Source organism: Psammomys obesus, unplaced genomic scaffold, assembly GCF_907164565.1.
Source record: "Psammomys obesus unplaced genomic scaffold, mPsaObe1.curated_primary_1811, whole genome shotgun sequence".
NCBI classification, from domain to species: domain Eukaryota; kingdom Metazoa; phylum Chordata; class Mammalia; order Rodentia; family Muridae; genus Psammomys; species Psammomys obesus.
This window is the reverse complement of record NW_026588752.1, coordinates 11,425,009-11,451,236: the sequence shown is the minus strand read 5'-3', so window position 1 is coordinate 11,451,236 and position 26,228 is coordinate 11,425,009. Positions and strand designations below refer to the sequence as shown.

General features: G+C 45.9%; 1 protein-coding gene across 1 annotated transcript in view; it reads left to right on the top strand.

The window, feature by feature from the left end:
* The window catches only part of Dock2 (dedicator of cytokinesis 2), a 403,875-nt gene that overhangs the window by 359,368 nt on the left and 18,279 nt on the right, over nt 1-26,228 (top strand). Inside the window, exons 34-44 of the mRNA XM_055604610.1 lie at nt 252-337; nt 5,754-5,910; nt 7,654-7,694; nt 11,088-11,178; nt 11,994-12,113; nt 15,199-15,288; nt 16,789-16,893; nt 18,955-19,096; nt 23,482-23,563; nt 24,615-24,699; nt 25,393-25,479. Coding sequence (XP_055460585.1) covers nt 252-337; nt 5,754-5,910; nt 7,654-7,694; nt 11,088-11,178; nt 11,994-12,113; nt 15,199-15,288; nt 16,789-16,893; nt 18,955-19,096; nt 23,482-23,563; nt 24,615-24,699; nt 25,393-25,479 — 1,086 coding nt within the window. The remainder of the gene's footprint in view (nt 1-251; nt 338-5,753; nt 5,911-7,653; nt 7,695-11,087; nt 11,179-11,993; nt 12,114-15,198; nt 15,289-16,788; nt 16,894-18,954; nt 19,097-23,481; nt 23,564-24,614; nt 24,700-25,392; nt 25,480-26,228) is intronic.

The following is a 26,228-nucleotide window of genomic DNA, read 5'->3' as shown; positions in this document are numbered from 1 at the left end:
TATCTAAGAAGTACTCACTCTCCGTCCTCTCTCCCTCTTACACCCCATCTTCTAGCCCTCATCCTGGGTACCTCCCCTCCACCCTATAGACACTTGTAGAATGAATTAAGTCCTGTTTAGCTTTGAATCCACAGGTCCAGGCACTGGGACTGGGAGAAAATCCCTGATGCTCCAATTCCACTAATTGAATTGACTTCCCAGGCACATGGCCCTCCAATGTTGTAATTGTTGATTTCCATCCACTTTTTCAGTTTGAAAATGAAATCATCCTCAAGCTGGACCACGAGGTGGAAGGAGGCCGGGGGGATGAGCAGTACATGCAGCTGCTGGAGTCCATGTAAGTTCAGACTAGAGGACCAGGAAGTCTGTGAAGGGCTGGCAAAAGGTGGAGGGCTCTTGCTGTAGGGTCTTGAAATGCTGGTCCTCCTGGGAAGACCTTTCCCAGAAGCTCATGATACTGAAATAACTGTTGTCGGAGGAAAGTTTACATTTTCCAGGAAGTAGCCCTGCTTTTCTATTGACCGGATGGGCTGGATAAAAACAAACATTGTGTTGGAAGGAGAATGGAACCTGACAGTGTGAAAACAGCCTCTTCAGATCTCAAGTGTGGAGTAATTACTGCCATTTTTCCTTTTGGATTTTTGACAGATTTGATTCTGAGCAGCTTACATTGTGTATATCTCTGGTCAGGTTTACTGTCTGTGCTTCACTGGGTGACCGCCTAAGTTCAGGGAAGTAAGTGCATCCATCCCCAGAGGATGCTGAGAAGAACATCTTTGAAGGAGGTGTCAGTGGGTCCCTGCAAGACTTCAGAGCCCAAGTCAGGAGCAGACACTGCACAGGAGACAGCTCTCAGCATGACTAGACTTGGAGTCAAGACATTTTTGTTTTGTTTTCACAAATGTTAAGATATAATTCACAAAGTGTGCTGTCTACCCAGAGTGCACCGCTCACTGATTTAGTGTGTTTACTAAGCTGAGCAACCACATAACAATGAAAATTTTCATTATCCCACAAAAGGAGCCCTGTACTCTACTCAGGCACATCTGTCCTATGCCCGTATGTGTGTGTAGCAAAACACTCCCCATTTTCATGCCCATGCAAACATGACCACTTTCTCATTCTGGCTTTGTCTGTCATAGATACTTCATAGACCACAGAACCTTGTGTTCATTCATTCGTTTCTTTCACTAACAAGCTGATGGTTATTTAGGCTGTATCTACTTTGTTAGCTCTTAGATTGACTCTGTGAGTATAGAAAGTATAGTACCTTAGTGTAGGCTTGCAAAGCCGTAGGGTAATATCAGAATAAAGTCAGTTAGCTTTTTGAGGGGGCAGCAGACACCCCAAGACACAGCTCCGCATACTTCTTCATTGCCCAAGCAAAAGGGCACCAATATCTCCACTTCATGTCTCACCTGTTAATATCTGCCCTATTGATTGTAGCCACCCTGGCAAAAGCATGCTGAAGGCCCCATGTTCTGATCTTCATTTCCACAGTGGCTGAGGAGGCTGAACACTTTTCTGGGGCTTATCATCCTATCATGCACTTGTATCTTTCGGGGTAGAGGGAACATTGCATTGAATCTTGGCTCCCTACTTTGCAGCTGTATGACCCTGGGCAAATGGCACAACCCTTCTGTCCTCAGTATCCCCATTTCTAAAGTGGGAACAATAAGTTCCTGTGGTTATTTTGAAGACTGAGTAATTAGGAAGCATCTGGCACACAGCAGGTACATGTTTAATGACTGTGCTTGAGTCCCTCGGCCTGGCTCCCAGTTCCTGTCATTGGCTGCCTAGTAATTGCCCTGCCTGAAAGGCCTTCTCTTGAGGCTTGGGAGAATGGTCCGGCATCCCAATTTCCTGTCCTCTGTGATCACTGAGGCTCTGGTGTGGCTCTGCTTTTGGACTCTTTCCTAGCAAAGGCAAACAAAAGGCTTTGCTCTGGCCCTCTGTCAGGGTCCCCACTCTGCCCTGCCCAGCACGGCCCAAGCCCATCAGGAACAATGGAGCCCCTGGAAGCATGGTCTCATCTCAGCCAGGCCTGGCTCTTCCTGATGCTGAGCACAGGTTCCCTACACACCTATACTGCAAACCAGATCCATTGAGGGAAGGTTGCAGGGACTGCTGTCTGACTCTCCAGGGGCAGAAATTGGTGCTTGTCTTAAAAGTTCTGAGAGTAAAAATCTAAATATTGACCAGAATCTGCACCCCATTTGCTCTGGCAATTTCCATTTCTATAAGCGGATGAAGCCCTGTGGCAGGCTTCAGACTACCAGCAGGGTCCACAAAAGCCTTCCTGAGTGATCCTTTATCAAAGGAGTCCTTTGGCAGTCAGGGAAATTAAAAGCAGCTCATTATTTTCCTCCTGAGATGGAGGTGTGAATGATTTTTACAGCAAATGAAACAGGCCAAACCCTGGAGTCAGGGCCTTCTCAGAATAGCCAGGGCTGTTAGGCACTGCTCTTCCTTCTGCCCTCCCTGAGCCTCGGTTTCCTTACCTGCAAATTAGAGGCACATCCCCTATGTGTTTTGTCAAGGCTGAATGGGAAGCCCTGCAGGTTCCTCTTGTGATTGCTTTTCTTTCTTGGCTTCTTTTGGTTTTGTTTTATTAGCATAGTTGTTGATGCCCAGTAGATAGTGCAGGTGCATTAGCTTTGATTTTTTTTTAAATATATAGTCATCAATAGCTTCTTACTTATTATCATCTATGTGGAATGTCATGTAGTCATTGGGCGTCTTTGCCTGTCATGTATGTCATGTAGTCTGTCTTTTTCTAGTTTGCTCACCTAAGTTCCTGAAGCACTTCCTTCCAGTCCCTCATTCTAGGCCTGAGCTGGTTTAGAACCTCTCTAGACAGATCCAGCGTTCTTGTTCAGCTTAGAAGTTAGATGGCACAATTGTGACTAGAATGGGGCTTCTCGCCCTGTGCCAGCTACAGTTTTGGACCTGGGAACAAGGCTTAGACATAGAATGGGGCTGAGACTTAGACTTCACCTGCTTTTGAACAGTACACTATGGACTTACAGAGCACCCCAGTCCTTCCTACGCTCAGAGTTCTTCTTCCAAATTGGATGGACTAATAAGACTCCTCTCTCTAGAGGCATATTATACCTAGTGTATAATTCCAGAGAGTTCTACTGTTTTAGTCCCCATGGCCTTGACCTGAAATGGATGAGGTCAGCATACTCCATTCATCAAGGGAGGAATCATCCACATGGGCCCACAATTCCCACAGCTTCCTTATTGTCACTTATGGACTTCAAAGAAGAGAGTTGTGTGACCTTGATAGGACAGCCATCAGAACCCAGCCCCAGGGGCTTCACGTTTCACGTATGGTTTAGGGGTCAACTTAATGACTGCCTTAAGGAATTGTGGGGATTCAGACAGGACAAACAGTGAAACAGGCTTAGCATGGTGTCAGGAGGGAAAGTGACTTTCAGTGCAAGGCCACCCAGTGTTGCAGCCTGGAGTTTATTCTTATCTCTCCATGGGCCTCCCCTGCCCACAGAGAACCACCAGGTGCTTGGGTCTTGATGAGCTCCAAACCCATAGTTTGTAGAGCCAGACAGGTTGGTTGAGTGGGTAGATGGGTGATAGTCCAGCTCACAATCCTCAACAATGTGAGCAGGAAAGCTGCTCACACTGAGAGAACAAAGACACCAAGGTACTCAAGACAAATCTTTTAAACCCTTGTGTGTCTACAGGGTGGCCCAGGGCCCTGCAGCATTCAGAACTAAGTAGCAGGGTCTCAGAGCTCAGCCCAGAGTCCCAAATAAGATCCCATTAGAAGATGTTCTGATGACATCCACATAGGCTGCACTGTGCAAAGCTGATCATGGAAGTGGTCCCCAACGCTGGCTAAATGCTAGACTCACCTGGCGAGCCTCAGAACGAATCATTGCCACCCCAGCCTCCAGGGGTTCCAAAGATGTGGCTTAGGCTGGCCATGGCTTTGTGAAAGTTCCCCCAGATACCCTAGCATGCTGCAGGACTGAGAACTCTTGTTCCAGTCGAGCTTGGAACCAGGCGAGCCCTTTGCCTGGAATCCCACAACAAACCCGGGACGGAGCCTGTCTGAATTATCATCAGAGTGGGGAAGAGGGCTGGAAGTGGCTGTCTGGAAGAAGTTGGTACAGCTGCAGCTGAAGCAGACATGTGTAAATCACAGGCTATTTGCATTTCTTGTTGAGAGCTGGGAGCAAGTGCTGTTCCCAAGGCAAGATGGATGTGTCTGATCCAGTCACAGTTTGAAAAGTCACCTCCTTGCAGCCTGGCATGGCTTCTGGAACTAAATGACCCTCCAAAGTCCTTGTTTTTATTCACCTTTCTCCTAAGATCTCTTGGGAACTTTCACTGTCTAGAGGAGAATAACTAGAAATAAACCCAGTAGCCTGGGGGGCCTGAGACACCCAACAGACTGCAGTGTCTATGGGAAAATCTCTTCCCAGATCTAAAAGTGATTGGCTTCACTCCTAAGGTCACCACTTAAACTTCCGGTTGACCTTTCAACCTTTTTCTTCCTTACTGTCTTCTGTAAACATGGAGGAAGAATGTCTAGTTGTTGAAATTCCCCAAGGGATCAGCACAATGCCAGGCACCCACACAGGTGACTGAGGAGAACCATCATTGCTCCAAGTTTAACTTGTTTGACTCCCACCTTGACTTGGGGTGGGCATGGTTCTCTACATATTGGTGTCACTGTCCCCCACTACTCTGTGCCTACTACCATATTAAGCAGCTGATAGGTGTTTTAAGGATGGCACAGGTAAATTTTTATATTAATTTTATGAAGTTTTTTTTTTTTTTTTCCAGTCAACGATCCTATGTTTAAATGGGAAAACAAAGCATTTCCCTCTCCACCGGCATCCCTCACCAGAGGGGGCCACGATTAAATGACTGGTGTTTATCCTTCCTGATGGTGTGTCTTGTGATACCTTGTGGGTTCCCACACACAGTGTTGGATGATGGAAACAGGAATGCTGTACCCGGGCTACCAATAATATCAACAGTGTGACTTCAGCATCCCATAGTATGGCATACTTGTAAATGCCCCGTTTCATTAGCCCATGATGAGATACTAAAGACGTTCATCTTTTTATGATGCTAAGAATAGCACCTGGGACAGGGTCAGCTCTGAAACAATTAATTAAATAAAATAAAACTGTTGGATACTTACGCATCTCGTTTAGCCATATATTTTATAGAGCTCTTTATGTCACGAATTCATTCCCTAATACTTTTTAATGGCTTCATAGAACCATGTTGTGTAAAAAAAATACCTCAATTTACCTAACCATTTCCTACTTGATGGTTGCAGCTGTTTCCCTATCTTATACAATTTTACAACTCTATAAATAAACCCTGGTATAGTCCTAGAAATGTTTCTACAGCACAGAGTCCTGTTAGGAAAGACACCATGAAGTAAAGTTGTTGAATCAGAAGATATATACATGTGAAACATTGCTAGATGTTGTGAAAATCACTACCCAAAATAGTCCCCCTGCTGTACTACTACTGTGAGTGTGAATTTAACCGTGTCCCACTGCCCACCTCCCCACCAGCAGCCACACAGAATTTTTTTTTCCCCACTCTGATTGTATAAGAATGTTTGCTGTGCTGTGTGGATAGATTACTGTTTGGGTGAGTATGCCAACCCTGAGCTTGAGTTCACTGGCCAGTCGTGTAGTGTTGCATCCAACAGTCACACAGCTTCCCAGTGCGAGCTCAGCACCCTGCTCTGCTCCTCACAGCCTGATGGAGTGTACGGCGGAGCACCCAACCATTGCCAAGTCGGTGGAGAACTTCGTGAGCTTGGTCAAAGGGTTGCTGGAGAAGTTGCTGGATTACCGCGGAGTGATGACAGATGAGAGCAAAGACAACCGTATGAGCTGCACAGTGAACCTGCTGGTGAGTAACAGCCGGGTCCCCATGGAGCAAGTTGGACCCATATTCTACTTCAGGCTAAGCTTGGGTCTCACTTCTGCTCTTGGAAGAGAAGCGGGGCTAACTGCTGTGGAACTCAGACAGGTGGTTAAAATCTGTACTCTGTCTTGAGGTTTTCTGTGCCTCCATTTCCTTTCCTATGAAGAGGAGGATGTGCAGATCTTCTTTAAGGACTTCATACATTCCATAGAAGGAAGATAGCAGTGGAGCTAGTGTATTACATGTGCCACCTACCATTCCCGGCACTCTGGAAATACAAATTCTTCCCCTCCAGCTCTCTTCTGTGGCCTCTGCTATTTGATGTGGACTGTTTTATAACAGCTTAGATATTGCCATTGATTTTTCAGTATGCCAAAGGGACTTTAAAAATCCTGACTTCAGCAGAAAAGAATTCAATGCTAATAACTCCACCACACCTGATTTACATAAAGAGCAGGGAGAGGGGTTTTCCAGTTCCTCTCAGGAGATGCTTGAAGAAGCTGACCTTCATTAGCCAGACCAGGACATGCCTGGGGCTGAGCCATCCAGAGCAGTAAGAGAGGAGGAGTGCAAGGATCAGGAGAGGTCATGCTGATGGGCACCACTGTCCCATGGCCCACATGGTCTGAAATGAGTTACTGCCCTTCTCTGAGCCTCAGGAGCACAAGTGGCTCTTAGATTGCCTCGGAATCTGTAAGGATTTGTTTTCAGTTGTCACAAAACTCGGACCTCCAGTAGCAGAGTCCAGCAAAACTCCCAGTCTAAATGGCCCCTAACTGGGAAAAGATGCCTCAGCAAGCTAAGAGCATGTGTTGCTCTTCTAGAAGACCCGAGTCTGATTCCCAGCAGCCATGTCAGGCTGTTTGCAGCTGAGTGTAACTTCAGCTCTAGGAAATCTGATACCTTCTTTTGGCTTCTCAAGGCGGTGACACACATGTGGCATACAAGCATACACACAGACTCTTAAGTTAAATAAATGGAAGGATGGATGGATGGAAGGATGGATGGATGGATGGATGGATGATAGAAATAGATAGATAGATAGATAGATAGATAGATAGATAGATAGATAGATAGATAGATAATAAAAATAAATAAGTAAGTAGTCAGTAAATAGCTTCTAAGAGCCAGGCCTATTGGGATCTGGAGTTCTAGGAGGCTAATGTGGGAAGAAGATGCATTTGAGACCACCTTGGAGCTACATACTGAGACAACCTCCAAAAACAATAACAACAAAAAGCACATTTTAAACAACAGCAACAAAACAAACAAATAAACAAACAATAACATCTCAGCTGGCACTGGGCTATCTCCTGGACACTGTCAAATTTAAGTGATTTAGCAATGGAATCACATAACTCCAGAAGGCTGTGTGCTCTCAGAATCAGGATATGTTCTTGAGTGTCTGCATTTAAGCCAGGCTGCCTTTTAAAGTTGACTGTTCCCAGCCTCGCCAGCCTACCACCCAGCTTATCAAATAGCTTGCTGCATCCCTGAATATGTGATGACTGAGACATTGGCTCTGTGCCTCTACAGTCGGGGAAGTAACTTGGAGAGCAAAGTCTTCCAATGAGGCTGTTGGATGCATTCAGCAAAGTGAACTTTTTGTTCCTTCTTGGGATCCCCAGATAGCAGACAGCCATCTTTCTCTTGTTCCCATCACTGTGTTCTCTTTCCCCGAAGCCCTGCAAAGAAAAGCACTCAATACTGTTTTCCTCCCCCTCCTAGAATTTCTACAAAGATAACAACCGGGAAGCGATGTATGTAAGGTAAGATTTTTTTTCGCAAAGCCCTGGCCTCTGTTCCCTCCCTTCTCAGTGTCTGTCACTGCTCCTGCTGCCTCTGATACAGAACTTAGACTCAGCTTCTTAGCACCTGACTTTTGGTGTTCTGATTCCTCTCAATTTCCTAAGACTTGGTGGCACCTTCTGTTCTCCCCATGCAGTTCCCTAAAGGGCTCAGACTTCCTATTGTCCTTCTCTGTGCATTTCCCTTAAACTGTGTCATTTGAGCTGTGCATTCATTCGCTTCTGAGACAGCAGGGGAAATCCTCTTCAGTGCAGCAACACAGCCAGCCTTAGCTGCCTTGCTTTGAAAGGAATAAAGGGGGATGGTGAGATGGCTAAGCAAGGAAAGGTGCTTGCTTCTAATCCCTTGAAGACCTGAGTTCCATCCCTGAGACCTACACAGGGGAAGGAAAGAATTGATTCTCTCATGTTGTACTCTTACCTCCACACATGTGCTGTGACTCACACACACCCTTCTACATACATACCATACACATGTACACACACAAAGAAGATCTGATAGGAAAATAAGCAAACAAACAAACAAACAACTAAAAGGAAGAAAAACACCATGTGGCATATGTCTGTTTCCTGCGAGGCATTTCCTAGGTATTTAAGTTTATTATGAGAAGCTTTTCTAAGGGCATTAGACTGGAACAAAAAAACCACTTTGGCAATTTTCTCAATATCTCATATTTTTCCTGCAAAAAAAAACCTTATTTTTTTACTCATTATAAAAGTAACATAAACTTTTTATCAAAACAAAAAGCCTCATAAAATACAGACTAGCAAAACAAAATATGAAATAAATTTCTAAAATACATACATATTTTCAGACTTTTTATGCTTATATATACATCTAGTTCTGTGTGTATGCTATTTCTGCAAAAATGGAGCTATAGTACTAATAATTTATTCTTCCCCTTTTTTTACTCAACAAGATGTATTTCAGCTTCACTTGTAATGAAACTATAAAATTTCCTTTCTAGAACATGCTGTCATTTACATAGCCAGTCCTATATTGTTGAACAGTTCCATTGTTTCCAACATTTTTCTACAATAACCAGCAACAATGAATTCTTGGCCACAGGCCTCCCTGTTCCTTCCTGCAAGACCACAGCCTCAGCATGTCCTGTCAAAAGCTAAGCCTGTCTACCTGAACTCACTCTGCTCTTACCGCAACTGTGTTTAGGTTCTTGCTTTACTCTGGTGCAGTTATGTTGAGAAAGTCATTCTAGAGGCTGTCCTGAGTTTTGTAACACATGAAGCTTTGGGGCCAGAACAGCCTTTTGGGCTCCACCCCACTGGTATGTGTGTATGTTTCTGTAAAAACAAACAAATAAAAATCATTCTGCTTTCTGCTTCAAGGGTGAGATGAGAGGCTCTATGCTTCATGCCCTGTGTAGGCTTCCTCTCTCTAACCTCTCTCCTCTTTTCCACTTCAGAAACACAGATGGTAAGTCTTAGACCCTCACAGGCTTAAAGACTGAAGTCTGTGTTAATCTAGGAAAGCCGCCATATTGGTGCACTCCAGATGTGGCAGTGGACGCTCTGGAAGCCAGTTGTATTTGGCAGGTATATTTAAAACACTTAATTGGTTGCCAACATTTTTCACCCAGAGACTTTATAAAAGTCAACAGTTCCTTTTCCTGAAAAGCTGAGAAATCACAACACTGTACCCTCATTCCACCTGACAGTTGTCACCTTTTTTTTGGGTGGTGGCCCTTTTAAATGCAGCTGTGGCCATGCGATTTGTTGTTCCCTATGGCACCGCATTCAAGCATGAGGGCATCTGACTCAGTAGCACTGGCGGGCTCATTAAAATTTCTTCTTTGGGTCTGTAGAGTAGATGGTCAGCCCTGAGATTAACAAAGGAGAGGTGAAGGGGCCTTAGCTGGTTCAGGAGTTGAAGTAGCGGGGGTGGGGGAATCTCCCTTGAGATACCGTACTGGAGGTCATTGAGCCCAGACATCAAGGGGGTCTAATGGGTGGTTGGTAGGGAAACAACGAGATAGGAGGATTGAGCCATGTATGAAGAAGGGGTGTTCTTAAATCCCAAACCCTCTCTGGAGGTCATGTGCGACTTCACTGATGACTGTTATCAGCAGAGCACTGTGGGTTGGGGAAGAGTGGAAAGATATTGCTATGGTTGTAAAAACAGCATCTCTCTCTCTCTCTCTCTCTCTCTCTCTCTCTCTCTCTCTCCCTGTCTCTGTTCAAACACAGGCCTCAGTTTTCTCATCTTCAGGTCAATGCTGGCAGGATGAGTTGAAGCCAGGGCTGCTTCCCCACTTACCACCTACCTCAGCTCAATTTCTAGATGTCTGGCTAGAAATCCTTCTGGAACAACCTTGTATCAGTCAGCATTCCATCACTGTGACAGACTTTGAGAAAGTGAGCTTATACTAAGGAAAGTTTTATTTTTGACTCGCTGGCTCAGAAGCTTCAGTCCATCATTACTTGTTACTGTCAGATCAATTCTCAATAATTTATCAAAGCTCCTCTCCCTATCACTTGACTCTGCTCTTAGTTCCTTTGCTCAGGATTTTTCTCAGGGTTCAGAGCTGTAATGCTACTTGCAAAGAAATAGGAGGTGGGGATGTCAGTGTGTCCAAATACCGGATTCTCTCCGTGAACCGCTCGAGGCCTCTCTACCCTTTCTCTTTCCCTGCTCTACTCTCTTTTATACTTTATCAGAACCCTCTAAAAAGAGCACAGGAGTGTCCCCTTATGAATTTCATTCTTGTGGACTCTTACAACGATTGAGCCGATACTTAAACTCACACCCCAGCACTTTGTGTGTGTGAACATGTGATGCATGAGAAGCCACATGTGTTTCCTTCCTTTACTTCCATCATATCACACTGGGCAGGCCATTCTATAATAGAACTATGTACAGGATAGCCCCTAACTTCATGTTTTTGTTTGTGTTTTCATCAGAATATGGATATACCTAATGGGCCCATCGTAGGGATGTCATAAAAGATGGTCCAAAGCATTTAAAACATTTAGCACAAATCTGGGCATCATAGTGCATGCCTGTAATCCCAGCACATAAGAGGGTGTTATAGGAGGATCATGAGTTTGAAGACAGCCTGGCATACATAGCAAGTTCCAGGCTAGCCTAGTCTACATAGCAAGACCTTGCTTCAGGAGTAAAAGGGGAGAAGTCACGTAGCATAGTACCTGGCGCATACTAAGGGTCCAACAAATGCTGGGTTCTGTCATTACCACTCATGTAGAAGGCTGGATGGCTAGACTGAAGAACTCCCTGTGCCCTGTGTGAGAGCCCATGTGTTCTTTCTTGTTCCTTCTTGTCCCTACCAGATACCTTGTCACCATATCTTGTAACTCATCACATTTTCCCACACGCAGGTACCTGTATAAACTCCGCGATCTTCACCTGGACTGTGACAATTACACGGAAGCTGCCTACACACTCCTCCTCCACACCTGGCTTCTCAAGGTGCTGTCCCAGGAAGATACCCATTCTGAGATCCCCACCGAGTCCTCACAGCAAGTTGAAGAGGTTTAAAAAAAATAGGAGAAAGAATCAAAAGAGGGGGAAAAGTGAATTTTCCTTTTCTTGGTGCCCCCGAACTCCCGACCTGGCAGCATACTTGTCTGCTCTTTTACCTGCTCCCAGCTGGGCTGAATGACCTTTGCTTTCAATAACTGCAATAGTCCCCAGGACATATAGCATCCAACCTGTTTCCAAGGATAAATCATTAGCGTGCCCACTGAACTGTTTTCCATGTCTACAGAATGTTGTTGCAAATGCAAGGAATTCTTTCATTTGGCTTTTGAAGTGCTGGGGCCATGTCTCATTAGGATATAGAGAAAATCCTTACAAACTCCACACTGTGAAACCACTAGAAAGCCAAAGATACCCAATTTAGTCAAAATCAAAATCACTTCACAAATACAAATTGCAGACAGCATCAGTCTGACTATAGACACTGGGACCCTGGGGAGGCCAGCAGAAGTTGTCTGTGAGGCGTTGTCTTGCTCCTCGTGGGGATGTTCTCATGGCATATGGTCCCTGGTTCATCTGCTCTGTCTTATATCATCAGGACTGCTGGAGGGCAACCTCCAAGCTTCCTGAGGACTCATACTTATGAGGGAAGCTTCCCCAATGGAACCCTGGGTTTTCAAAGATGAGCTGGGCTGGGGCGGGGAAGGATAGGGCCTGGATAGGGTGGTTTCTGCCTTTCATCCTGGGAAGATTTCTGTCCTTGATGTCACTTAGCTCTGTTTTTCCTCCCTGTGTTCTCTTTGCAGTGGTCAGATGAACAGTGTGCCTCACAGGTCATGCAGACAGGCCAGCAACACCCCCAGACCCACCGGCAGCTGAAGGAGACACTCTATGAGACCATTATAGGCTACTTTGACAAAGGAAAGGTAATTGGAACCTTCTGTCTTTTCTCATTTTGGGGCACTGGCCATTGAGAGGGACAGGTTTCTTCTGTGCTCTGGACTTAGTCCTCCTCACTTCAATACCTGGACCATTGTATTTGCTTTGTCCACATCTATCCACTGGTAGGTCAGATCTTTTCACTCTTCAGGGTTTTACTTAGATGCCTAATGTAAAGAGCTTCCCCATCCACCCTCAGTGCCCCTACCCTGAGCTATCCATTCTCATTCTCATTCTATCCATTCACAGAAAAGCACTATGCCACTGTTGATAGCATTCCCCTTGCATGAGACTGCCTTGCTTACTCTTTGGCTCCTTACTCTGGAATACCTAAATTGCAAAGACTTTGCGTCATACACTATTGGATGCCTAGCGGCTAAAATAGAACCTTACTCGCAGAAGCAGGTGATACGTGTTGGGTAAATGGGAAGATTCATGGTGACACTGTGCTGTCATTGATTTTTTCCAGCAAGGATTCTGGCAGGGTTGCTCAGGAAATAAAGCTACCCAGCCCTAGCTTCCAGAAGACCTTTAGGCAGCTCCAACCTGAAGGCCACCATCTGCCCTGTAGGTAACACAGTGCAGAACCTTCATGCCTGGGCTTTTCATCCCTTGTGTCTATCCATAGTTCTGCTTGGCCCCTCCGACATGCTAGTTCTCCTTCTACCATGGCGAGACAGTAACAGTATCTGATTCTTAATTGTAAGGTGAAAACTAGATGGAGAAATGTCATAAATGCCATCATGGTAGCTGCTGGGAAGCAATGTCATCTTGTTAAACCTCAGTGGCCACCATTGCTTTCTAACTGTGCCACTTCATTTCTGAAGTTTTTTGAAAGTCCTCTAGCTCACACGTAAACCTGCTTCCCTGTGACTGGCAAGACTTTTTACCATCTATCAAGATACCACTGGACGCTTGGTTTAGGTCTGTCCTGCCTCTGCAGTTCATTGCCTCTGTCTTAGTTTCCTCTTCCCACTTTCCCCCGAATGATGAAATGAGGTAATGTCTACAGAAGGCTTATAAATTCCTAAGGCTCAGCAGTTGAAAAAGACTGTTCTGTAATTTATGATTATAAGCCTCTTGAGGGCAGAGACTCTGCCATCTCTCCAACCTCTTGCCCCATTAGCCATCAAATAAAAGCTTTCTATTTGTTTATTGCTGATTACATCAGTCCTGCTGGGAGAGCCACATGGGGGGGGATAAGGTTTGTCTCTAGCTAGGAATTTGACTCAGCCACCTGTGCCAATCAGAGGAAAAAGGAACAAGCGCCCCATGCTGAAAGCACTTATTGCCTTGTTGCTAAAACAGACATGCCAATTGTTGTAAGATTTTGCACGTCTTGTTGATATTGTAAAATAATGAGGGTAGGGACAGGAGAATGTGGTGGTGCCTGGGAGCATGAAGGAGGCAGTAGATGGTGCAGCTCACCCTGAAAGACATGGCCACGAAAACTTCTAGAATAAATCCTAAACTCTTTAGCTTCTCCCAGCTTCCCTCCCCTACAGACACACGCAGGCCACCACTCCGTAAGTCCATCTTGACGTCGCTTGATATACTACCTCTCCAAACCCAACAGTTCCGGCTCCCTCCTCTTGCCTCACCTCTCATGTCCACGAGAGCAGAAATGGTGTCTCCCTCCCATCTTTGTACCTGTTCAGTAACTGCACAGATTGATGGATGTCCATGCACTGTCCCCAGAACCCCGTCACTGTTCCATATGTGACATGTAAGGCCCAGTGAGATCAGTGACTGCCAGAGGTCCCAGAGGACTGGAGGGAATGCTGGGAATCTGACTGCTGCCCTGTTTCCTCTTAGCCTTTTAGAAATCTCTTAGCACACGACCTTATTCTTCCTGTTACTGTGTTGGTGGGAAGCTGACAAAGACACACACACACACACACACACACACACACACACACACACACATGCACAGACTGTTGTGTCCAACAGCCCTGTGGCCCAGCCAGGATCATTACCCAACCTTCTTGTTCAGGATGAAGCCTGCAAACTGGGGTCCTCCTGGCACATAAAGCATTTTTATGCTGTTCACTAAGCTGTCTTGGGTTTACTGCCATGGCTCCTCTGCTCCACACTTGGTTTTATTTATTTTTATGCTTGGATGCAGAGAGCACTTTCGTTAAGAAGCTCACGATGAATTTTGGCAGCCTCCACTCTCTCCTCCCCCGCCTCCCCCAGCATCTCCATTTAGGTGCATTTTCTGTTTTAAACCCAGTGTGCAATGGGAACGGGTATCCTTTGAGACTGTCCAGCTTCCAGCCAGCCCTGCCTCTCCCCATGCCTGGCTGCAGAGCTTACTGATGCCTCTGACTTAAAGTCAAGCAGCAAAGAAGAAGCCCCTGTGTCTGGCGTCCATATTTTCAGTTTATTTTAAAGACGGAGAAAACTCACTTTGGAAATTTTGATGTTATGTTTTAACGCCCTAGTACATTCTTACCTAAACTTCTATGCTGTTCCCTACTTACTTCCACAACCACATCTCCATTTTAAGAAGTGACACTGACTGACAGAGGAGGAAATCACACAGCGAATATTGGAACCCAACTTCATCCCCAGATATTCTCTGACCTCAGGCCATTTGTCCACTTCACTGGGAACCACCCCTTTCTAGAAAAGGGTTCTGGTGCTTCCCCTGCTTAACCTGTACTCTGAAGAGGTGGGGGACTCCAGGAGTGAATATATAAGTCATCAAGTACTTACAAAGCAGTGAATGGAACCAAATGTGTTTGGCCTCCAAGCCCACTCCCAGTTGGGCAGATGAACCTCTGTTTCTCACTTGGAATATGAGGTTGCTGTTAGTGACAGGTATTTAGGAAGAATCAGAGTACGTTTAAACAACCTACTCCATTATCCATTAATGGAGCAGGATGAGAAGCCAGGGAAAGGTTATACTACTACCAAGTCCCAGGCTTGCTCTGTGTGAGAGCTCAGGCCGGGTACGAAGATGTCTGCAATGCAACTCTTGAGGGCCATGGCTAGGCTCAAGTCACTTCTGAGCAGAGGCTCTGAGAAGCTGAGCCACCTCTCACCATTGTCTCCATGATGATCCTGCAGATGTGGGAAGAGGCTATCAGCCTGTGCAAGGAACTGGCCGAACAGTATGAGATGGAGATCTTTGACTACGAGCTGCTCAGCCAGAACCTGGTAAGACCTCCCCCGAAAGCCATGTCCAGTACTCCCTCAGCTCAGAGACAGACAGAGAGGCCTTTGGGTTAGGGAAACAGAAAGATGGAGAAGGGCCTGAGTGAGGCCATGGTGAGCATCACCCTTCCATTGTTAGATGGAGCCGCAGCTGCGGCAGCTGTTGCACTCCCAATAAACGCTCTGTTACGTTTGCAGTAAAAGTTCCACAAATCACCAAACCGATTAAATAAAAGCACAACTTTGTGCTTTTCGGTGAACAGATAAATCACATTAACATGCTTCCCATCTGGCTGTTCCCATTAGCATGTTGATGCTTGGGATTTGGTGGGGGAAATCAGAAGTAGAGGGACCAGCCTTCCCTGCATGCGCTGCAGAAATCAGGGATAAGCATGGAGCTGGGCTCAGCAGGGGAAATACAGAGCGTTCAGGCTGCTCCTTCATTCCTTATCACCCTCCATACAATTCCTGGTTATCCAAGTGCCAGGTTCTCAGGCCTTTGCCTCTCAGCCCATAAAGGCCAATGTCAGCATCTCCAGGAAAATGATAAAATGAGAATCAAAATGTCAAGAGGATCAACAGCTAGGGTTGGGGATCAGGGACTAGAGTGGTAATCATGTGGAAGTCTGCTGAGCTCTTAGCTCTGTGTGTATTTGATGACTCAACTACAAACGTGACTGTGCCAACGAACACTCAGTGACAGTACCCCTGAATATACAGTTGTTTGCAGACACAGAGACGTGCAGGCTTCCAAATGTGTGAGTTTATACATGGACACATGCTAGGGCATCCTACATACCGCATCCTGCATGAAGCACATAACACCGAGGCGCCTGTCTAGATCCACATGTACGGTCTATGCTATGTCAAGTAATTCTTGTGACACCTCTCTTCACATGTTTTGCCATATCATGATTTCTTTGGGACTAATAGCAATTGCCAGGTGCTGTGAAACACGGAGTGCACTGCAAACTGCTTCTAGGGATCCGAACGTTTGGAAAGCACACACCTTTTGGAGTGGACAAAATATGTTAGGTGTGGCCACACAGGAAGATGTCTCTACCCGGAGACATTTGGACATCCATGTACTCTCAGAAATGCTTGTCACTGCCACATATTCACAGAGAAGGGAGTAGAGTGGCGAATGGCAAGGCCACCAGCTGGAGCTCACTGAGGTCAATTCCATACGGGCTAGCTGCCAATTTCTTACTTCAAGCACTGCAGATGCTCACAAGAATGGCATGAGTATGAAATGGGTAAATGCGCTCCAGCAAGTAGGTTGCCTAGCACAGTGGGCATGGGCTCTAAGCATGGCTCTATCCACTGTAATTACAGGCACAGCCGCAGGCATGCCACATTTAGCTGTGCTTGGTATATTGGTTCCTGGGTGAGGCTAATGTCATAACTGTAGATTCTTTCAGCTGAATGTGCCTTGGATACACATCTGTATTGTCATGCTGCAAGTCATGTTTTGTTTTGTTTTGTTTTTTTCCTTTCTTTCAGAAGCAGCAGGCCAAATTCTATGAGAACATCATGAAAATCCTCAGACCCAAACCAGACTACTTTGCTGTTGGATACTATGGCCAGGGATTCCCCTCCTTTCTGCGGGTGGGTTTGCTGGTGACTCAGACTAGGGTCTGGGGGACCCTTGGGATCATAGCTGTTCTGTGCTTGGAAGACCACAGCTCAGGAGCTCTGTTGTCTAAGGGCTACCACTGTCCTCAGAAGAGTCCTAAGTTCTACCACCCTAGCCATCAGTGGTTTCTTCTACCACAAATGGAGCTGCCGGGAGGAGTAGTGAGGTCCCCATTGCAGGCGTGAAGCATGCAAAGAAAGACTTGGTGAGATCTGCTATGAAGGCATTATAAACATTCTCTGTGGTCATAGGATAACTTTGCTCTCTTAACATTTGTTGAAGTCGTGGATCATTTCTTTGTTTGGGAGCTATCTCTACAAATGTGTACCATATGAAAAACAGAAACTAGCTGGGCATAGCAGTGTATGCCTTTAATCCCAGCACTCAGGGAGGTAGAAACAGGCAAATTTCTGTAAGTTTGAGGCCAACTTGGTCTACAAATTGAGTCTAGGACAGCCAAGGATACACAACAACAAACAACAAACAAACAAACAAACAAACAAAACAAAAGAAAAAAGAAAAGAAAAAGGAATACTAAGAAAAACATCTAAAATGTTTGGCAACTTACTTAAAAATAACAAAAAGCCTGTACAGGGTCATGTGTTAATGTAAATTATAAATAACAGCTACATTTTTTTTTCAACTTAAAAAGTCAGTGAGAAACACTTGTAACTGAAACAGGAGGACAGAGCAACCTGCTCTACATAGAAAAGTCTAGGTTGTTCTGTGCTATGCAGAGAGACCCTGTCTTAAGAAAATAAAAATAGCAAGCGAAGTAAACTTTGCTTGTATTGCTTACACATACCTCTAAAGTGTGACCTGAGGACAAAGGGCTTGGTTCCCATAACAGTGTTGATTTCTTGTCATCACATGGTACCTACACCCCGGGAAAGCCAAACATAGGATCAAATGAGAAAGACAAATAACACCCTTAGTATCATTATACAAGTCATTTTGATCCTGTAGCCCCCCCCAAAAAAAACAATCTTGAGGACCCCAGGGTTCTTGCAGCATCCGTTCTAATCAGTGTGTTGATGGCTGCTGTTATCTTGCACCAGGTTTATATCCACAGGATTGCTTCCAGTTTGTGAGTCTGGGGTCAGGAAGATACCAGAAAAATAACAAATCTGAGCCCTGACATGGCCTCATTTGGTTTTCAGTGTAGTCTAGGAAGTCTCTCGCTGTCACCAGTCAACATGGAAGCCATAGCGGACTTAAGGAGAGACTGCCATGAATAGCTGCGGGATGGTGAGGGGGTAAAAGGAATCCTGAGTAGTGCAGTGGTAGCTACCCAGCCATTTGCAAATCAGGCTCTTCTGAGAACTTGTTAGGAGTGTGTATTCCAGGGATGATTCTTAGAGACTGTGCTTTAGCAGGTTTAGAGTAAGGCCTGGGAATCCGAACTTTTAAAGGTCCCCGGGTCCCTCTGATGCTCAGATGGCTTGGTGTTGCACATACAGGTAAGTTATGGGTTTAGGCTTGGGCAGAAGAACTTATCTGCCATTAGACTCAACAAAGCAATGCTCCGGCACAGGCTTTCCTACTTTTGTCACCTAGACATATGGGGCCTTATAATGTTTTGCTGTCGAGGCTCCCCTGTGTATTGTGGCGGTGCTTAGCAGCATCCCTGGTCTCTTCTTTTACTGCCAGGAGCATTACCACCCTTAGTTATGACAATCAAAAAACGATTTCAGGAATTGTCAATGTCCCCAGGTAGCCCAAATCACCCCCATTGATAACTTGTCTTCTAGAGGAGGCTAATGTGGTCAGAGAAAGTAAAGGGAGTCTCTTCATAGGCTCAGGGGTTGGAGCCAGATAATAAAGGGCCTAGATAGTGGTCCCTTTTGGCACACAGCCCCAGGCCTCATAGCCTTGTAGAAGTGAAGTGGTGAATTTTAAAGGCATGTAAATAAAATGGGTGTGACATGGCAAATTATCCCAGGCTCATTTTGAAAGCCTTTGAGCTCAGCTTGAGTTATAAGTCCCGGAATGCCCAGGCCCTGGCATTTCTGACAGTTGTCCTTTCTCTGCAGAATAAAGTGTTCATCTACCGAGGGAAGGAGTATGAGCGAAGAGAGGACTTCCAGGTGCAGCTCTTGAGCCAGTTCCCCAACGCAGAGAAGATGAACACAACTTCTGCCCCAGGAGATGATGTGAAGAATGCCCCAGGCCAGTGTATCCTTAAAGGACATTCCAGCCAGATGGCTGACCAGAGCTTTAAATGAGAGCCATTTCAGAGCTCTGAATTGACACAGGAGTCACGGGTTGCTGATTCGGGTCTCCAAGTGTGGGATCCAGAGAATTCATCTCAGTACAACTGCTCCACGGTAACTGTGGCATACACACGCAGATTCACGTACATGGGAATGTTTGGAGGGGGGAAAGTAGGGTCATTATACTATATACACTGTGACAGCCTGACCCTCTTACATCATTCACCCTCTTAGGTATCATAGGTCATTTTGAGATTGCTTAATGTGTGTAGGAGGACATGTAGATATATTACACATCTCATGTAAGTGGCATCCCGGTGCTCATGGAGGGGTGCATTCAAAACACAACACCCATGGGTGAACTCAGTCCTTCCCCCATTCCTTTGTTCTCATCATGAATAGCCTCTGTTGTGCCATGACTCTGTACCTGACTTTGTGCAGAGTTTTACACCCAAAATGGTAGGTAGGTACAGAGTTGCTATAGTGCTATAAGAGATAAGTACAACTGATTACACTATTAGATATTCATCATAAAAGTATGACCCATGCCAAGAGGAAACCATGCAGGGTCCTGAGGCCAAGAGGGCCTGTTCCTTGATGATGACTGCACAAGCAGCCAAAACTTAGTGTTAGCTGGGAGGATGGCCCAGCTCTGGGGAGGAGATGTGTATAGATGCCTTTCCCAAGGACTGAAAAGACTTTACATTGCCAATAGAATAAACCCCACCCTAAGCTGGGCTTCAAGGCTGTCCCTGACCCTACCTGTCCAACAACCTCACTCCCAGCTCCTCCCTCTGCTTTTAGGTCTCTCTGCCCCTCCATTTTATTTTTCAAATAGGACTGCTTGTTCTTACTCTAGTCCTTCTTCACTTCGTTCCCTCTGCTTAGAATGCTGTTCCCGCAGCCCCTGGTTTCCACTCACCTCTAAGATCCTAACTTGGTGTGTTCCCTCCAGGAAGAACCTTTCCTTGTCACCTTATCTAAAGTTGTCTTCTCTGTCTTTGTTTGATTTTTGCTTTTTGTTTTGTTTTCTTCTTCATTTGCTCTATTTTGTTTGCCTTTTTGTTCCTCAGAAAAGAACTGTTCCCTGTTTTCCATGCTAACCCCTGCTTTTCCATGGTCCTTGGCACAAAGTCCACTCTGGGAAAGTAAGTATTCATTACTTAACAGAAGGAAAAAGAAAAGGATATAAGCCAAAAGAAGGGAAGGATACAGATGAAGGAAAAAGAAAGGAGCAGGGAGACCAGGCACAGAACGACATGCAGAGTCAGGAGCTGAGGCTGGTGTGTGTGTGTGTGTGTGTGTGTGTGTGTGTGTGTGTGTGTGTGTGGCTAAACAGCCATGCAGCAAGCCTGGTGTCATCATAGAATAGCAGGAGGTAAGATGGTGGAGGCAGGGGGCACAAGTGCCAGGATGAGGCGGGCTATGGAGCCTGGAAGCCCCTTATCCCAGCCAGGGCCCCAGCATCTCACCCTTTAGCACAGATAAAGTTACAGCTCTTAAAGTGGGGTGTCAGGCTGCATGGCTCTTTGCTTAGTCTGCTGAAAACCTTAATCCAAATATTTTCCCCTTGGGCAATAAATATTCATCTGTGACCTTTTCATTATGCCTGCCTGCCCTTCTTGCCTGCCCTCCATGGCCATTTGCAGGAGAAAGATCAACTGGTGGTTGCTGGCTGCCATCAAAGGGCAGTGTGTTACATGTGAGTCCTGGATTATTATTAAGGCTCAAGGAATGGAATCCAGGTGTTAGACTTCTACATGGCCTATGGATGTGGTACGGAGGAGAGAATATGTGTCCCCAACCATGACATTATATTTAGGGCCCTGTGGCCTGAGTCAGTGCTGGGAACAAGGTGGCAAATCAAAGAGAAAGTGCTGGCATTTGCTAGTTCTCTTCAGGAGACCTAGTTCTTCACGAACATTGTTTTCTTAAACTCCATAGAATGTTCTAGAATGGTATTAAATTTCCATATTTCACCCGAAGGACTATATGAGGCAGAGATGAAGCAGTTTTTCTAGGGTCGTGAGGGTAATTAGAAAAGAAGCTGCGAGTTTTAAATGTCAAGTTCTGTCTGTCTTAAATCAGAGCTCTATTACACTATCATTTGTTTTTTAAAGACTGGGACCAGAATGCTATTAACTGTTTTCCATTAACTTAACATTTAGTCATATTTTCCTCTCTTTGCCGCATCATATACCTCTGAGATGAGTCCATTGTTCTCTGCATTTTACTACTAGGAAAACTGAGGTTTAGAAAGTGAACGGCTCACAGCTGGGGAGGTGGCACACGCCTGTAATCCCAGCACTCAGGGAGACAAAAGCAGGCAGATTTCTGTGAGTCCGAGGCTAGCCTGGTCTACAGAGTCCAGAACAGCCAAGGCTACACAGGAAAACCTGTCTCGAAAGAAAAGAAAATGTGTGGCCCTTGTGGAGCTGTGGTGAGAAAGCAGTGTTAGCTACAATTCGAACCCAGGCCTGCTGCTTGCCACAACCTTGAATTAGTAACATGGTCCTCTTAGCTTCTGTTTTTGTAAAGTCAACAGGTAGTCTGGGGAAGTCACGGGTTTCTCATCTTCTCTCAGGTATCCAGATAGTGGATACCTAAGTGCCACTTAGAAGCAAAGGTCCAGCAGAAGGCTGCTGTGGCTGCCAATCCATGCAGCAGGCATGGGGAGTCTAGCTAAATAATTTGGGGTGCTGATGTCATAGGCTTCCCAAGGACAGGCCTGGAGTTTTCTCTCCAATGAGTACCAGTAGCTCAGATCAATACACACGGTCTAAAATTGTCTCTAAAAGAAATGTTGACAAACCTTTCTGTAAAGGTAGGTCTTGAGAGCTTTGTGCCCCTGTCACAGCTCATTAGCTGCTGTCCTGGTGTGTGAGCAGTCACTGATCACATGTAGCTAGTAAGCGAGGCCATGTTTCCACAAAGGTTTATGTATAGGCACTGACATATTGAATCATGTATCATATTTAGATGTCACAGCTTTTTGAAAATGGGCCATTTGTGCTACACTTGTCCTTGCCATGAACACAGCCAATGAGATGGATTGGCCAGTCCCTGTCCACAACTCAGATGCCCAGTCCACAGGGAATGCTCTTCCAGCTTAGCTGCCTGGTCGGGCTTTCCGGGCTTTCCTAAAGTTTGCAGATATGTTTCCAGTGAGACTGGTCCAATGGGTTAAGTGTTTTCTCTTTGAGGGCTCCTCATTCCTTGTGAAAGTACTCTTCAGAGTAAAAACTGTCAACCTGCAATGTGTTAGCACAGAGGCAACTGAGCAAAGAGAGGCATGGAGTCAAAGGGCTTGCGAGCCGTGGAAGAAAATGGCTCATGACAGAGCCAGAGTAGATAGAAACATTTGCCTTTTACCATGGGTTGTCTTCAAAAGTCAGCAAGAGCAGCTCATGTTTCCTAGCTGGAAGATTTTTGAAGTTGTGTTGGCCTTTGGGTAGAAGAGAGGGAGAAAATAACTTGAATGCCTAAAGAAAGAGGTGGGAGAAGAAGAAATGGAAAATAGCAAAAGGAAAGCAGGGGTCAATGATAAAACTGGTGACCATTGACTTTTTTCACTTTGCCTGTCATAGGACCAGCTTAATATGATTAAAGATGGGGTTAGAATACCACAGGCAATGCTCCAGCCAGAATGCCTTGGCAGCCTGCAGGCTGTGCTGGAGGCAGACATCACTAATCAGTCATAGAATTCCTTCTAGCTATTCCTTACTTTTTTCTATAGGTTGTCATTTTGGGGCTGTCAGGAGTTGGAGGACATTAATGCCCCGAGGTGTTTTTGGCCATTGTTTCCTGTAACCTCAATGCTGGATGTAAAAGAAACCGTATTTTAAGCATATGATTAAGAATTTTAAGCATATAGTTAAGAACCCTAAATATAAACTCTTTTCTTATAAGCTGTTTGACCTTCAACAAGTTGCCTGACTTCTCTGAGCCAACAGGGACAATTGAGCTTAACAGTGACGTGTAGTGGAATTGGAGAGATTAAAGGATACCATGGGAAGCCCTGCACTGTAATTGATAGAGAGCCATCTGTTCATTAGAGGGCATTATTGTTAATGACAATAGCAATGATACCGGTGATTAAGCACTGCTAAGCAATTCCGTTAGCTAGAGCAGAGCCCTGGAGCAGTGTTGCAAGGTGATAATCAACTCTGATAAAACCCATAGTGAATGCTCAGCGGCCATTAGGACCTTGTAGGACACCAACAACTTGACTACTGAATAAAAGCATGGTCCTAGAAGGTCCTAGACCCTCTCAGCTGACTCCTGTCACATTTGGAATTCTCCTGTGGCCAACAAACATGTTTCAAATCCTTAATCAGGTGACATCAGACATCCAGTGTTTCACGGTGCAGCCTGTCCTGGATGAACACCCCAGGTTCAAGAACAAACCGGTGCCTGACCAGATCATAAAGTAAGACCCACAGCCTACTGTGAGATGAATGGATGGATCCCCAAGAGGTTGAACTGGTGGCAGGGCAGGCCCCAGTACCTTTCCCCTCAGCCAGTCTATCCCGGCTTTTCCTTCTTGGGAAAAGAACTGCCCCCAGTTACCTGGGCTATGTCTGTAATTAGGCTAAAGCCAGAGATGAACGCTAGGGACAGGTTGGGGGTGTGTGGCTAGCTTTGTGTACAGCAAGTCCTCAGTAGGCGTCAAACTGAACAGATGTGGGAGCCTTCTGCTCAGGCTAATCCTAGAATGGACCCAAGGAGGTAAGTAGTGTGGATTGGCAGGTGTCAAGATGGTGGAAGGATGGAAAAAGTGACCCTGGGCATGCTGGGCACATTCTCCCAGAGAGACATCTTTTCAGCCTTCGGTGAGGGTGTGGGTTAATGACAGATATGCTCTGACAGTGATAAAGTCAAAGTAAGCAGCCTGCAGGCAGGTGTCCAACTGCTTCATATCAGACTGCACAGTCACTGTGTCGGCCATGAGGTGGGGGTTTGTTGGGTCCTTGGCTGCACCCATCCCTACCCCCTGTTCTTCCCTCTGGGTAGACCATCCAGTAGCTCCTAGGAAGACACAGCTCCTCCGGGAGCCTCATGCCAACATGCCAGCATCTGTGGACAGGGCCATCGCTGAAGATAGCACAGTGCCCTGTTGTCAATGACAATTGATCCTCCCTCACATATTCAGAAAAAGTGAAGGAGAATGGCTGAGGCTCCTAATGCAATCCTTGGAGGTCACTCTGGGAATGTTTAGCTTGGTTCTTAGACTCTTCAATGAACTGCAGGGAACAATGCCACAGGCCATTGTTGGTGCATTAATGCCAGAATTGCAAATGCCCAGGGTGTAAAGCCAGTCCGGCTTCTAAGCCACCCTGCATCCCTGTGCAATTTTTTTTTTAATGGATTTCCAACAGAGACCTTGAAATGCCACCACCGGGGCTCTGCCAGATCTGATGTTTAAGGTGTCAGCAGCTGGGTATGGCTTCCAGAAACTTCCACTCCTTCCTGTCTTTCAGCTTCTACAAGTCCAATTATGTGCAGAAGTTCCACTACTCCAGGCCTGTGCGCAGGGGTACCGTAGACCCAGAAAACGAGTTTGCTGTGAGTATCTCCCCTCCTTGGCCACCTGCAGCAATCAGAACACACCTCTGCCAACCACCGGTGGCAGGGAACTTGATCCAGAGTCAGGGGCCATGTCATGGGCATCACAGACGTGATGGCATGAGTCTTCTCATTCTTTGAGTTTTCTAAGATGTAACACGGCTTCCTGTCAGAAGACCTTGGCAGTCAATGGCGTTTGTGCATTTCCAGGGGGCTAAGAGTGCGGCTGTAGCAAGCCCTCCAAAACACCCATTGCAGAGCCGCAGCATTTACTGAGCAAATGCTGTCACTGTCCTGAGCGCTAGTTGTCTGTATACATATTTCCCAGCTTGGACCTGTCATCTCTCCTCAAGGCCAAGGCTGGAATGAGGAGGTGACTTTAAGTTCCCCTCAGCTCTCAGCTTGTGGTTCTTAATATTTTCAGAAATTAGCATCCTTTTGGGAATCTAGTGAATACCATGGACTCTTCCCCTAGACCAGCTAAATGGACACATTCAAAACTGACTAAGAATTCAGACTGTCAGTAAAGCCTGGTAAAACTGACTGGGCCTAAGTCCAGGGAGAAATCAAACAAACTGTCAAGGTGTCACTGTGTATCAAGGAACCTCAACATCTCTTCTCTTCTGGGTTCCTGGGAGGCCACCAGGGCCAGGAGTAACAGATTTCATAAGCCTGTTGCTTTTCTCCCCATAGTCCATGTGGGTTGAGAGGACTTCCTTCCTGACCGCGTACAAGCTGCCTGGCATCCTGCGCTGGTTCGAAGTGGTTCACATGTCTCAGGTGAGTGTCACAGAGTTAGAGCGGTCCCTGTTCTCCCCCTCTGACAGGCAGGGCCCAGTGAGCCTCAAGAGGCGTCTTTTACTGTATAAATGGGACAGTTCATGTTAGAAGGGCCTATAGGAATCGCAGAGTAGGCAGCGCCCGGGGCACCTGCTGCCGGGCTGTCTTTTTTAAAACACTAGGTAACTTTTTGTTACTTAATAATAAAAGGTTCTCTAGATACCAGAAATGAAATCAGTAGATGAAGACCATCTTTGTGATGGGGTCTGGGGGGAAGGGGAAGGGATGAAGCAGGCTCTGGAAGACCATCCACCCAGTTATCCCCTCATTCAGACCCAGGAATGACAGTATGACATTCTACAGTATCCTAGAGTGAACTGTTTTCTATCTGGATAGACTGGGGCTGAAAGAGGAAAAAAAATCAGTAACCTGGAGGTAGCTGGAATCCAGTCTGAGCTCCCTTGTATAGACAGCAAATTTCTTTGTTCTCTCTCCTGCTCTCTCTCTCTCTCTCTCTCTCTCTCTCTCTCTCTCTGTGTGTGTGTGTGTGTGTGTGTGTGTGTGTGTGTGTGTGTGTGTGCCAGAGGACAACTTCCAGGAGTCTGTCCTCTCTTTCCATCATGTGTGTTCCTGGGATTGAACTTGGGTCCTCAGGCTTGGTGTGCAGTTTCTTTACCCACTGAACCATCCCAGGAGCTCCAGAAGAGAGATTTTGCTTTTCAGCACACCCTAGAGTCTCTTTGTACCCT